The sequence below is a fragment of the Scleropages formosus genome, chromosome 6 (assembly GCF_900964775.1).
Source record: "Scleropages formosus chromosome 6, fSclFor1.1, whole genome shotgun sequence".
In the NCBI taxonomy this organism is placed as follows: domain Eukaryota; kingdom Metazoa; phylum Chordata; class Actinopteri; order Osteoglossiformes; family Osteoglossidae; genus Scleropages; species Scleropages formosus.
The window spans coordinates 18,616,059-18,628,613 of record NC_041811.1 but is presented as its reverse complement, the minus strand read 5'-3'; the positions used below and the strand labels follow the sequence as shown (position 1 = coordinate 18,628,613).

The 12,555-nt window shown below is 48.1% G+C and overlaps 2 protein-coding genes and 1 long non-coding RNA gene across 4 annotated transcripts in view; 1 reads left to right on the top strand and 2 right to left on the bottom strand.

The window, feature by feature from the left end:
• Nucleotides 1–859: 859 nt before the first annotated feature.
• LOC108925116 (betaine--homocysteine S-methyltransferase 1-like) lies at nucleotides 860–4,996 on the bottom strand. Its single transcript, XM_018736880.2, has 8 exons — nucleotides 4,904–4,996; nucleotides 3,883–4,015; nucleotides 3,628–3,740; nucleotides 3,151–3,342; nucleotides 2,588–2,735; nucleotides 1,660–1,842; nucleotides 1,340–1,568; nucleotides 860–1,224 (listed from the first exon to the last, which is right to left on the bottom strand). Exons 1-8 carry the CDS (start codon nucleotides 4,919–4,921, stop codon nucleotides 1,035–1,037), a joined length of 1,206 nt encoding a protein of 401 aa, XP_018592396.1. The 5' UTR covers nucleotides 4,922–4,996; the 3' UTR covers nucleotides 860–1,034.
• A 299-nt stretch (nucleotides 4,997–5,295) lies between these two features.
• Nucleotides 5,296–8,249, bottom strand: LOC108925071 (uncharacterized). Of its 2 annotated transcripts, XR_001965377.2 has the most exons (4): nucleotides 8,224–8,249; nucleotides 7,561–7,756; nucleotides 7,234–7,310; nucleotides 5,296–5,882 (listed from the first exon to the last, which is right to left on the bottom strand). It is a non-coding gene; the product is annotated as an uncharacterized LOC108925071 (long non-coding RNA). The 2 variants fall into 2 exon arrangements; XR_001965376.2 differs by lacking the exon at nucleotides 8,224–8,249 and having other exon boundaries at nucleotides 7,561–8,000.
• Nucleotides 6,612–12,555, top strand: part of dmgdh (dimethylglycine dehydrogenase) — a 28,480-nt gene continuing 22,536 nt past the window's right edge. Inside the window, exon 1 of the mRNA XM_018736791.2 lies at nucleotides 6,612–6,951. Within this exon, the coding sequence (XP_018592307.1) occupies nucleotides 6,833–6,951 (119 nt within the window). The 5' untranslated portion in view covers nucleotides 6,612–6,832. The remainder of the gene's footprint in view (nucleotides 6,952–12,555) is intronic.

The following is a 12,555-nucleotide window of genomic DNA, read 5'->3' as shown; positions in this document are numbered from 1 at the left end:
TACAACTATTATTACAGTTACAAACTCGCAACTATTTATCCATTTATACAGCTGGGTTTTTTTTTTTTACTGGAGCAATTTAGGGTAAGTACTTTGCTCATGGGTACTAGAGCTAGAGATCAAACCTGTAACCTTTGGATGCAGAAGACCTAACCACTACGCTACCACACACACACCCTGGCCACATCTGCTTCTCCCAAGCGGGGCTCGCGGCGAACCGGAGCCCAACCTGGCAACACAGTGCGTAAGGCTGGAGGGGGAGGGGACACCAGTCCATCGCAAGGCACCCCAAGCAGGACTCAATCCTCAGACCCACCAGAGAGCAGGACCTGGGCAAATCCACTGTGCCACCATGTCCCCCACTACACTGCTAGCTCTGCTTTAAACACCACACTCTTCAGGAATGTTTTTAGCCCAATCTTCTTAGCACATCTGCTCTAGGTTGTTCAGGTTCATTGACGGGTTCATGCTTGTGGATTAGAATCCATATTGATATCAGTACGTAAAGTGGATCGGCGCAACGGCTCGTTCATCTTTGTGTTCTTGAGCCACCCTACTGTTGCTTTGGCCTTGTTCTTTCTCATAGGCTTTAGTTTTTAGCAAACTGAAGCAATTTCTCCTGCAGTATTTCTCCATATTTTCCTCAATCAGTTCCTCTTTTCAGATATTTAACCTCAAATATTGTATGTTTCTAAAAAATAAATGAGGTTATTTATTGTAGTTTAATGCATACTGACTTCCTATATTTTATTAAAAATTACTTGAGTAACCAAGTTTTAATAGTAGACTTACAATATGCTTAGCTATCCTAATGAGGCAACTGTATTATCAGAGGGAACATTCAATGAACATGGTAACAACAAGGAATGTCTTTGGTCAAATGTTTCGGTTTTCCATTTATTACAGTGCATTTCCAACTCAGAGAAAAAGCAGTTCGAAGGGCTGAAACCTGACGTAACCTGGGTTTTTTTCATTTCGTCTTCTTGCCAACAAACAACGAGAAAGAGCCTCAGGTGTTAGAAGATTGTTGTTCTTTAAGCATTGGCCTTAGCTTTCTTTTGCATCTCCAGCAGGTGCTGCATCTCCTGCTTGCTCGTGGCCTCTTTGTGCTGGATCAGGTCCGCATGCCCTTTGGTCACACCCCAGCCCTCAGGCTTGGACATAGAGGGGCAGGTTGGGCGGCCAGAGGCAGGTTGGAGCTGCTCCCAGTACTCACGGCGAGACCTTTGCAATAAAAAAAAATTGATTAATTTTAATATTTGATAGAACTTTCAAATGGACACCTTAACATCTTCAAAAATAAGGGAAAATTGAAGTCTCAGTGGGTCTGATTCCTCACCTGGCCCGAACCCAGGGCTTGGTATGCATGTCAAGGCCACTGCCCCACATTCCATGCTTCTCAGAAGCAGCAGGCAGGAAGCCTCTCTCAGGCGCCAGCTCCTCTGCCACAGCACGGATGTGGTACGGCTCGAACCCGCAGCAGCCCCCGATGTAGCGGATGCCTGCATCGTATGCTTCCCTGGCGTACTTGTGTACATCCCATCTGGTCACGACTCTGGGCTCAAGAGCTAAGAAGCAGACAGAACTAAACATATTGAACTGATTCTACATGATTGTTCTCCAGGGTTCCTGAGGACGCTGTGTGTGTCCGGCGCCTACCGAAGGGGAACTCTGGCAGGTCAATGAAGCCCTGGCGGTTGCAGTCGGGGGTGTGATACGCCAAGGGCTGCACCATGTAGTGGGCCTTGAGTCCAGCTCGCTCTACTCCCTCCTTCATCAGCTTCACAGTCTTCACGCAGGTCATGGGGTCAAAGTGACAGTTCACCCCGACAATCCGAGCACCTAAGCGCACAGTCAATAAAATCTCTCAGAATTTATATAGGCATGTAAAATTTAACCCTTTCATGAAGAAACAATTTATTTGTTCCATGTAAACATCCTTTTAGGCAAATTTCAGTTGGGAGATACCATTTTTTTCTGTGAAAATTGGTTCCAGGATGAAAAATGTCATATAAAATGAATTAAAATACCAAAATAAATGGTGTTCTGGGAATGACAATGATGACAGAAAAAGATCTGTAATATTCCAAACAAAAGTAACAAATATTTGTAGGTTGTTTATTCATTCATCTGGAAAATGTGGTTGTTCTGAATACTAAACTGGTTTTGTGAAAAAAGGGTATGTATTTTTGTAAGCAGTTGGTGGTTTTTCATTTTGAGGGATCCCATTATATGAGGTTTGAGTGTAACTTTTACATGAAAGAGCTGAAGTTTTACCACAGAAACTTGAATAATACATTTATTCGCATGTGGTATGCGAAGAATGAAAAACAAACAATTGTGTGGATTGTGTAATAAAAAAAATACATAAATAATCATAATAATGTGCTTTCTTTTACTAAATTTATAACCTAATCTGGAATACTGATTTAATTCTAAGTGTCTAAAAAAATGTGGCCCATCTTAGATTCAGTAACCAGTATTCACATCAAGGCTCCAGAGCCAAGACTGATCCACTTAGAACATGGTAATTGAAACATATAACAAGAAAAACAATAAAAAAGTAGAGCTGCCCAAATAAACATACCAGCCTTCACCAGTCTGACAGCACAGTCGCCGGGGCTGACACCATTCAGATCTCCGTCGGGTCCAATGCACAGGCTGGTCGCAACCGGCTTTCCGCTCATCTTCAGAACGTGGACGGCCCACTCCGCTTCCTCCACATGCTCAAAGTACTGCAAAGATGCACAAATCATTAGATCTTCATAAAGCAATGGAACTAAATAAACAGCAATAGGAACTGATTCAATCATTTGTATGCTCTTTTGAAATAAAAATCTACATTCTTTTTGTTTCACTGTTTGTTACTGAAGATATTAAAGTGTTGACCTCTGTACAGAGTATCTTTAATACTAAAGTAGGTGTATATAATATTAAACAATCACAATTAAGGTTCAGTCCTTGTAAGGCTGTGCTAACCCGATAGAAATAAGCAATAAAAGGTCAGGCAAGTAACTTGTTGTTCCATGTAAAACTGTAGATTTTTGGCAAACGCATGTATTCTTGTTCTGTAAGGATTTGCTGTGTCCCAGTGAACATGAAATATTGTTTTCCCATGATTATTTCAAGGTTGTTACAGCAGTCTTGTACCTCTGCAATCAAAAAGTCTACATTCTTCTTGACAAAGACATCCATCTGTTTCTTAAAAACAGCCTTCACTTCATCCTCGCTCTTGCAGCTCAGGTAGGAGGGTGTCTGGGAAACACCACCTGCAACCAGTGCATCTCCCTCGCTGGCCACCTCCCTGGCAAGGTCACACGCAGCCTCGTTGATCTGCTGTCCCTGAAGATAAGGAAAAAGATTAGAAAAGTTAGATACAGTCAAAAGCACAACTGATCATGGTTTATGTTTACCCTTTTTGATGAACTTTGGGTCTTAAACATGTCTTAAATACATGGATTTCATGTTTTGTGTGTCTTCAAAGAAGGGATTTTCCAATAGTGGGAAAAATCTTCCAGTTATGATGGCTCATAGCCAATATAGGTTAAGTCAGCTATGAATTATAGAATCTAAGTGATATCTGGTTTTTTGAAAAACATTCAAATGCCAGAAAGAGGAAACCCTCACAGTAAGACGCAGGTCATTGCCTCTGTTCTCCAGTTTATCATCACTGGCATAGAAGGTGAATGTCTGCATGACATTGGATCCAGCTCTTAGGAACTCCCTGTGCAGCTGTCGCACTGGAATATAGGGCACAAAAGATTTAATTCAGAATAACTCAAAAGCTGTGGAATCAGAACTTCACTACTTCTTTCCCGCTGCAACATTCGAGAGCAGACGGATTGCTATGCGGTCATTCTCTCTGGTTGTAGGGTCTATTACCAGCTTCGGGGTGAGTCACACTGGCTTCCGGTGTCCAGGGGCCTGCCTTCACATAGCCTCGCTTCTCCAGGGCAAACACAAAGCCACCATCGCCAATGACAACCTCGCCGGTGTTCAGCCGCTCGAGAATGCCCTTGAAAAATGAACAGAACGTACGGAGTCATATTTTCCCCCCATTGCTCCATGTATGTGTCCAGAGGTAAATGAGAATTAAATATTTCAAAGAATACTTTTTGGCTACGAATAAAGATAACACACTGAGTGAAACTGCTTGTCCCAAGAGGGGTCATGGCGAGCTGGAGTCTAACCCAGCAACACAGGGCGCAGGGCTGGAGGGGGAGGGGACACAGCCAGGACGGGACGCCAGTCCATCGCAAGGCACCCCAAGCGGGACTCGAACCCCAGACCCACCAGAGAGCACGACCCGGCCAAACCCACTGCATCATCGCACCCCCATGCACCCTTTGAAGATAACATTCCAGTATTCATTTTATTTGCAGCACTGAAGACTAGTATCTGTCTGTAGCCGTTTCGGACTGCGTGTGAGCTATGACGACTCATAAACTCTGCAACCAACAGCGCAGATGCTGACATTCCCCATAACCCGTCTTGTTTCGAGCATGACACATGGAGTCTAGTTCATTAATAAATGGAGTTCACCTTGCAGTTAAATAGACATGTTTTCCCCGCCTTTCAGCATGTCGTGTCATGTCCAAACAGTAATTTCCCTGTTCAGATATTTTCTGACTCCTGGTTCACTTTCTCATGATCTCTGGTGCGTACTTTATAATCATTACCGACACACAGCCACGCTCAAATTACTCAGCAGCTTGTTTTTGATTCTGAAATATTGGTGATCAACTGAACAATATAGCCAATATGAACCGTTTCGTGTATTTTATGCATAATTACATTACAACTCATCAGACTAACCTTTTCCAGTGTTTTCAGAGTTCAGTGCGAGATTTCTGCCACTACTAAGAGAGCCGAGAACATAAAATCTGTAGTAAAAGCCACTTGCCTTTTTGACTGGTGTCATTTCTTCAGGCTTTAGGAAACAGCACAAGGCACCTTACAAATGCTGCTTCAAAGCTGGAAAGCACAGATTTGTGCCATGCACCAGTTTATATTTAAGGAACTGGAACTGGGTGGGCTCTGATGTCATCCTCAAAAGTCTGTGCGATTGGCAATCAATTGTTTGTCAGGATGAATTACGTAACAGCGGAGACCTTTACTCACATTCCACTGAGCGGCGAGGGAAAGGGTCAGCAAAACAACACTCAAGCGTCCGTAGCCATTCAGTTCTCGTTGTTTTCCAAATGATCACGCTCAGCGGTACGAAAGTTTACGTTTACATTTATCCCTTTATTAAAGTGACTTACATCTCAGAGATAAATACAAAGAGTGCATTAGATCAACAGAAGGAGGAATTTGGAGGCAGACGCATTTGCCAAGTTCTGTGTATGAACAAGTAAACATTACATGAGTATCTGCATAAAGGTTCATTGATCATGAAACAAATTGTTATTAAAAAAAAATTATTAAACATGAACACATCATTACTCATAGGCTCCTAGCCAACGAGGGAGGAGAAATTAACGAGTTGTCCAGTTTAATAGGAAAATCTCGAGCGGTGGTGTCGTGGTCGGAGCGGCTTCCTTTGGTTACGGAGGTTGCTGGTTTGAACCCTGCTTCTGGCTGCGGTGCCCTTGAGCAAAGTGCTTGCCCTGCAATTGCTCTGGTACCTGTGCCTGGGTGCCTAGTCGTGGCCTTGTGATGGACTGGTGTCCTGTCCAGGGTGTGCCCCCCAGCCTTGTGCCCGATGTCTCCGGGATAGGCTTGGGAGAAGCAGTTTTTGAAGTTGGTTCTCAACAGGAAGACAGACTAGCTGGGAGGTGAAGGATCTCTGTTTTGGAGAGGTTCCGTTCTAGGTGCTGATGAGACGTTCAGGCAAAGATGTCCGAGAGGCAGACGGCGAATTTGAGGGTTGTGGATCGGCTCTGCAGGGAGTGGGGGTTCAGATTAAAAACCCAGCCAGAAAGGACACTTTGCTTAATGCTCCCTACACCAAAGAGGTATGGCACCATCTCTCCAATGTGCACAAGTTACATGGCATGGCAAGATATCACGAAAATCCACATTTCAAACAAGTTCCAAAGCACAGTCACTTGCAGTCTTTTCACCTGATGGATTTTAGCATCTAAAACACAAGGGACACTAATATTAATTTAATAAGTATTATTGAGCTTTCATGGCTTTCGCAAGGGGGTATGGCTAAGTCCTGCTCTCTGGTGGGTCTGGGGTTCGAGTCCCGCTTGGGGTGCCTTGTGACAGACTAGCGTCCCGTCCTGGGTGTGTCCCCTCCCCCTCCAGCCTTGCGCCCTGTGTTGCTGGGTTAGGCTCCGGTTCACTGCGACCCCACTTCGAACAAGCGGTTTCAGCTGGTGTGTGTGTCTTTTGCATAATTTCAGTCGTCTTGCCGCCGTTCTTACTATTTGTTCAGCATGCAAGATTGTCCTGCTTAAGGCCATCGGAGCTCATTTCTCTTTCTCAACTTCCAGTACCATGTTTGTAGCAGTATCTACAGCACTCATGCTCAGAATTCAAGACACAGGATCCAGAATGTTGGCACTTGAGCAGAAGCTGATCATGCACAACCGCACCACTTATGTGACAAATAACATCGCATGACATCTTGCTCTGACTCAGTGGAAGTGGTCTGTGCTTCCAAACTACAATGTTCTCCTCTCTCTTGGCCGGTGGTGTCTGGGAGTTTAATAGTTAACATCAGGGCCGCTGTTTAAAGTTTCGCCCCTGTTTGCAGTTCCAAGGAATGGGGGGGGGGGGGGGGGCTATTTGGTTGTCAGTTTGTTTCTCTTCTCACAGCTTTGCAGTGAACATGAGCCATAAAGCGACTGAGGTGTAACTGCAAAATAACAAGGGCACCGCAATGAGGAACATCGCGAACGCGGCGAGACTGCGCAGAAAGGTCTTCGCGTCCGCGTGGGCGCCGAGGGTCCCTTTGCAGCGCTCTCGGGGCTGCGGCGCGCGGACGTACGCGGGAGAGCGGTGAGTCAGTGCTGCGTCACATCGCCGCCCTTACGTTCCTTCCAGCACTTTCTTTACGTCGGGCTCCCGCATTCCAGCTGCGAAGGGCCCCGCGTTCCGTTCCCCAACGCGTCTGTCTTCATGTTACGACAAAATTGTCTCTCAGTCACTCACTGTACTGGTTTTGCTTGCATCTGCACGACATTCAACTCAAAAACAATATTTGACATATAATGTATGGCCTAATTGAAACAGCCGTTATTTCTTTGACAGTTTTTCGCCTGAGGCGATTTCACAACTTACTTGATGATCCAAAAGTAGCGCGACCGTCCGCGGCAGGGATTCGAACCAGCAACCCTTCGATTGGAAGAGAGCGGACACTAGAGAAACAAAAATTGGGGGACTGCTTCATGTAGTGCGGTCTGGTGTTCCTATCTGAACAGTTCTGAATGTCTGAAATAATATAAAAGTGCTGTTTGAAGGCAAACTGTATGTGCATCTAATGCATTCAGTTGTATTATAGCACTGCAGAGTGTACAGTATAGAGAGTATAGGCTTTTTCATTATCGGAGAAATTGTTACAAAAATTATTAAACATAACAAATGCGTACATTTTTATCGAGTACTTACAAGATCAGCGGAGAAGCGAGTCCGAAAGAGGTGAGTTTTGACACTTCTTAAGTGTAGAGAGAAATTCAGCAGTTCTGAGGAGGGGTGGGGTTCAGTATATCTGCATCGGTTTGCTTCTTCTGTAGAGAGTGTGTTATTTCTCTTTGGTAGGATTAACAGGCATGCGCCTCAGCAGCAGGTGTCACCCTGTGGAATGCTGTGAGGAGCCGAACAGCTGACATCTTGAACTGATTTAAGGCTCCACAGCTCACTTCTTACATTGTACTGCTTCGAGAGTAATGTAAAACAACGGTAAAACAGTAGCGGACAACAGCTATAGAGTAATACTAGTGTATAGTGCATTCCCTAAAAATCAGCCACCTTTTGAAAATAATTTAAAAATCCTCTTTTCTCGTTATTTACTTTTCACCAATGTGACAGGTGTAGCGTCCGGACGGGAGTCCGACACGGACGCGCGTTGCTATTACGTCCAAACACAGACGAAATATATAATGACTTCACGTGCAGTGTGAGGTTAGACGTGTACGGTGAGTATTGTAAGACACTCAGTGGAAGTGAAACAAGGAACACGAGACCAGGAAACACACACGGTGTTGGAACTACAGTGAACAGTGAAATGCTAATCTGTGAGTCTGACCGCAACCCTGAGACGTGACGAAATACCGGACAGGAACGATGGACCAGGACTGAAGAACAAGAGGCAGGAACTGACGGGACGGGCACTCGGGACTGGAACATGCACACCTAGGAAACAGACTGAGGGAACAAGAAACTACCAATCGCCAAAGAAGCACAAGAGAACTGCTGATTAAGAATCCGCGACTAGTTCTGCTCCGCTGGCTCCTTTTATACCTCCATGTCCTACGAGACTGTGAGGTGATAGGTACGCGTTAACTAGCGGCACTGAGTGGCGCCGCCTCTGACCAGGAGAGGCAGTGACCCCGTGGGATGTGACAGTACCCCCCCCTCCAGGGGCGGCTCCAGCCGCAGAACGCCGGCGGGTAGGCGGTCGCCCCCGCCGTCGCGGAGCAGGCCGATCTGGATGACACTCATGGAAGTCCTCAATAAGAGCTGGGTCCAAGATGTCCCGTGCTGGTACCCAAGACTGCTCCTCCGGCCCATAGCCCTCCCAGTCGACCAGATAGTACAGCGTACCCCGTCTCCGTTTGGAGTCCAGGAGGGCCCTGACGGAGTAGGCAGGAGAACCATCCACATCCAACGGTGGAGGTGGAGAGACTGCTGGGCTCTGCAGGGCGGAAACACAATGGGGCTTGAGGCGCGAAACATGAAACGTGGGACAGATACGATAATGTGAGGGCAACTGAAGACGGTAAGAAACCGGGTTGATCCTCTTCAGGATCTTGAATGGGCCGATGAAACGGGGGGCAAGCTTCCTCGAGGGCAAATGTAGTTTAAGATCCTGGGTGGACAACTATACTCTCTGCCCTGGTTGGTACAATACAGTCCTACGCCTTTTGTCGGCCTTCTCCTTTTGGCTGGACACCACCTCCTGGAGACGGACATGTGCGGATTCCCACACCGACTCACTCCTCTTGTACCAGTCGTCCACAGCTGGCAACCCACTGGTCTCCATCGTCCACGGGAACAGCGGAGGCTGGTAACCGAGCACACACTGGAAAGGAGTTAAGTTTGTGGACGAATGGACCAGGGAGTTCTGGGCGTACTCTGCCCAGGGGAGGTATCTGCTCCAATCCGCTTGATTCTGAGCACAGTAACTCCGCAGGTAACGTCCAACCTCCTGGTTGAGGCGTTCCACTTGCCCATTAGACTGTGGATGATAACCAGAGGAGAGGCTGACTGAGACTCCTAAGCGGGCAAAGAAGGCCTTCCAAACCCTTGAGGTGAATTGGGGTCCCCTGTCCGAGACGACATCCTCTGGCAGGCCATACAGCCGGAAGACATGTTGGAACAGCAGTTCCGCGGTCTCCAGGGCTGTAGGTAGACCTTTCAGAGGAATCAGTCGACAGGCCTTGGAAAAGCGATCTATGACGACCAATATGGTGGTGTTTCCATCAGAACACGGAAGATCAGTAAGGAAGTCCACCGCTATATGGGACCATGGACGGTTGGGAATCGGGAGTGGTTCTAAAAGCCCTGCTGGCAGCTGCCGTGGGACCTTGGCCTGGGCACATGTGGTGCAGGCAAGGACGAAGTCTCGTACGTCCTGTTTCATGGATGGCCACCAGAAGCGTTCAGAGAGAAGCTTCAAGGTTCGGTTGACCCCTGGGTGTCCTGTACTTGGACCATCATGGGCCCAGTGTAGGAGCTCGGACCGAACAGTGGACGGGACGTATTCTTTGTCTTGGGGCTGCTCGTTGGGACCGGGTTCTTGACGTTGGGCTGCTTGGATATCGTCCAATAAAGCCCAACGGATAGGAGCCACAAACTGCGTCGGGGACAAGATGGTGTCTGGTGGGGAGAGCTGAGGCGATACCTCGAACAAACGGGACAGGGCATCGGCCTTGCCGTTCTTGGAGCCAGGACGATAGGTCACCGTGAAACGGAACCTGGTGAAGAACATGGCCCACCGCGCCTGTCTGGAATTGAGCCTCTTTGCCTTCTGCAGATACTCCAGGTTCCGGTGATCAGTTAACACTAAGAATGGGTGCGTAGCCCCCTCTAACCAATGTCTCCACTCTTCCAAGGCCATCTTTATGGCTAAGAGCTCCCTGTTTCCTACATCATAATTCTGTTCAGTAGGCGACATCTTGTGTGAAAAATACGCACATGGATAGAGCTTCAGGGGACTTCCCTGGCGCTGTGAGAGCACTGCCCCTACCCCGGCCTCAGAAGCATCAACCTCCACAATAAAGGGCAGTTTGGGATCAGGGTGCTTCAGGATTGGGGCAGAAGTAAAACGCTTCTTTAGGTCTTCAAAGGCCTGACTAGCCTCAGGAGTCCAGGTCAGGCGCCTAGGGGCTCCTTTTAACAGAGCAGTCAACGGGGCTGCAACGGAACTGAAGTTCCTTATGAAGCGCCTGTAGAAATTCGCAAAACCTAGGAACCGTTGCAGGTCCTTTACTGTCTTTGGCTGGGGCCATGACAGAACTGCCGAGACCTTCTGTGGATCCATCGTGACCCCGTTGGGTGTTAGGATGTACCCCAGGAAATCCACAGAGTGCACATGGAACTGGCACTTCTCCCCTTTCACGTACAGCTTATGTGCTGCCAGCTTTTGCAACACCTCCCTAACATGTCCAATATGCTCCTCACGGGACCGAGAAAAGATCAGGATATCATCCAGATACACTAATACTGAGCGATTAATTAGCTCTCTGAGTACTTCATTAACAAAAGCCTGGAATACGGAAGGTGCATTCGCCAGGCCAAAAGGCATGACCAGGTACTCATAATGGCCGAGGGCGGTGCTAAAAGCGGTCTTCCACTCATCCCCTTCCCTAACGCGAATCAGGTTATATGCGCTCCTAAGGTCCAGTTTCGTAAAGATGGTAGCACCGGAAACCTGTTCGAGGGCCGACGTGATAAGAGGCAAGGGGTGCGGGTACTTCACAGTAATGGCATTTAGCCCCCGATAATCAATACACGGGCGCAAACCCCCGTCCTTTTTCTCAACAAAGAAAAAGCCAGCGGAAGCTGGAGAGGTAGACGGCCGGATGAGTCCGGCTTCTAGTGCCTCCGTTATATAAGCCTCCATTGCCTGATGTTCAGGTTGAGAAAGAGGGTATACCCGCCCCCTAGGGGGTGTAGTGCCAGAAAAAAGATCTATAGCACAATCCCAAGGTCTATGAGGAGGCAGTTCTGCAGCCTTGTGTTTGCTAAACACCGCCACTAGATCTGCATACTCCCTTGGAAGCTGCAGGGGCAGATCTGCATTAGGGCTCTCTATGGATGTGGAGTTACAAGACGTCTCCAGGTGTTTGGGACACTGCTTTCCCCACGACAGCAGTTTCCCCTCACTCCAAGAGATAATAGGGTCATGGGTGCATAACCATGGATATCCCAAAATAATGGGGTTATCAGGGGACTTAATCAGATAGAACCATATCTGTTCCTTATGGAGTGGCCCTACCTGCATAGTAACGGGCTCTGTGCGCTGCTCTACACGCCCCGACCCGATTGGAGCGCCATCAATAGCTTTAACAGCCAGGGGTTTAGGGCATCGGGCACAGGGCAAGCCCCAGGACGCGGCCATATCATGATCCATGAAATTCCCTGCAGCGCCACTGTCTACCATAGCTTTTGTCTGCTGCTGCTGGAAACCCCAGGATACTGTAACTGGTAATGTCAACAGGGAGGTATGGAGAGATACATCACTCACCAGCAAGTCGGTCCGTTGGGATCCACGGGGTGGCCGCACTGGACAGGAAACCTGAACGTGATCCGCAGCCCCACAGTAAAAGCACAAGCGTTGCAGAAAACGGCGCCTCCTTTCCTCCTCTGTCAAACGCCCGTTACTGAGTCGTATTATTCCCTGCCTGACACACTGTTCTTCGAGCCCTGCACAGCTGACAAGGTTGCGTGCTTTAGCCGGCTCACTGTCCACAGGGCTGTAGGGCACCTGCTGCCCTGGCGGCGTCGGGGTCCGGCTGGACCCGGAGTTGCTCCGGTAATCCGGCGAGAACTCCTGAGAGAGTGGTCTTGACAATCGGGGGCTGGATGTCTTCTCCACTGGAGACCAGGAACGCACCTGAAAACTCTTGGTGCTGGGGAAGAACTGTCTCTCTGTCTTTCTGTCTGGGCTAGAGGGTGACTCAGGAGAGTAGGGCCCTGGGAACAGAGAGGCTGGACTGGAGATTGAGTATTCTGTGTAATTCTGGTCCTCATCTCTGCTACCTTGCAAAGCCTCCTGGAAGGGAACGGACAGCTGCTCAGTAGCGCTGATCCCATTGGTCTGCACAGGGCTCGTGGGCTCCGCGCGAGGACCCGAGGAAGCATAAAGACGATCAAAAAGACATGTCCGCCAATCATCATGCGTTTGTGAACTGGTCGGATCGGCGCCCCGCCCACCGTGAC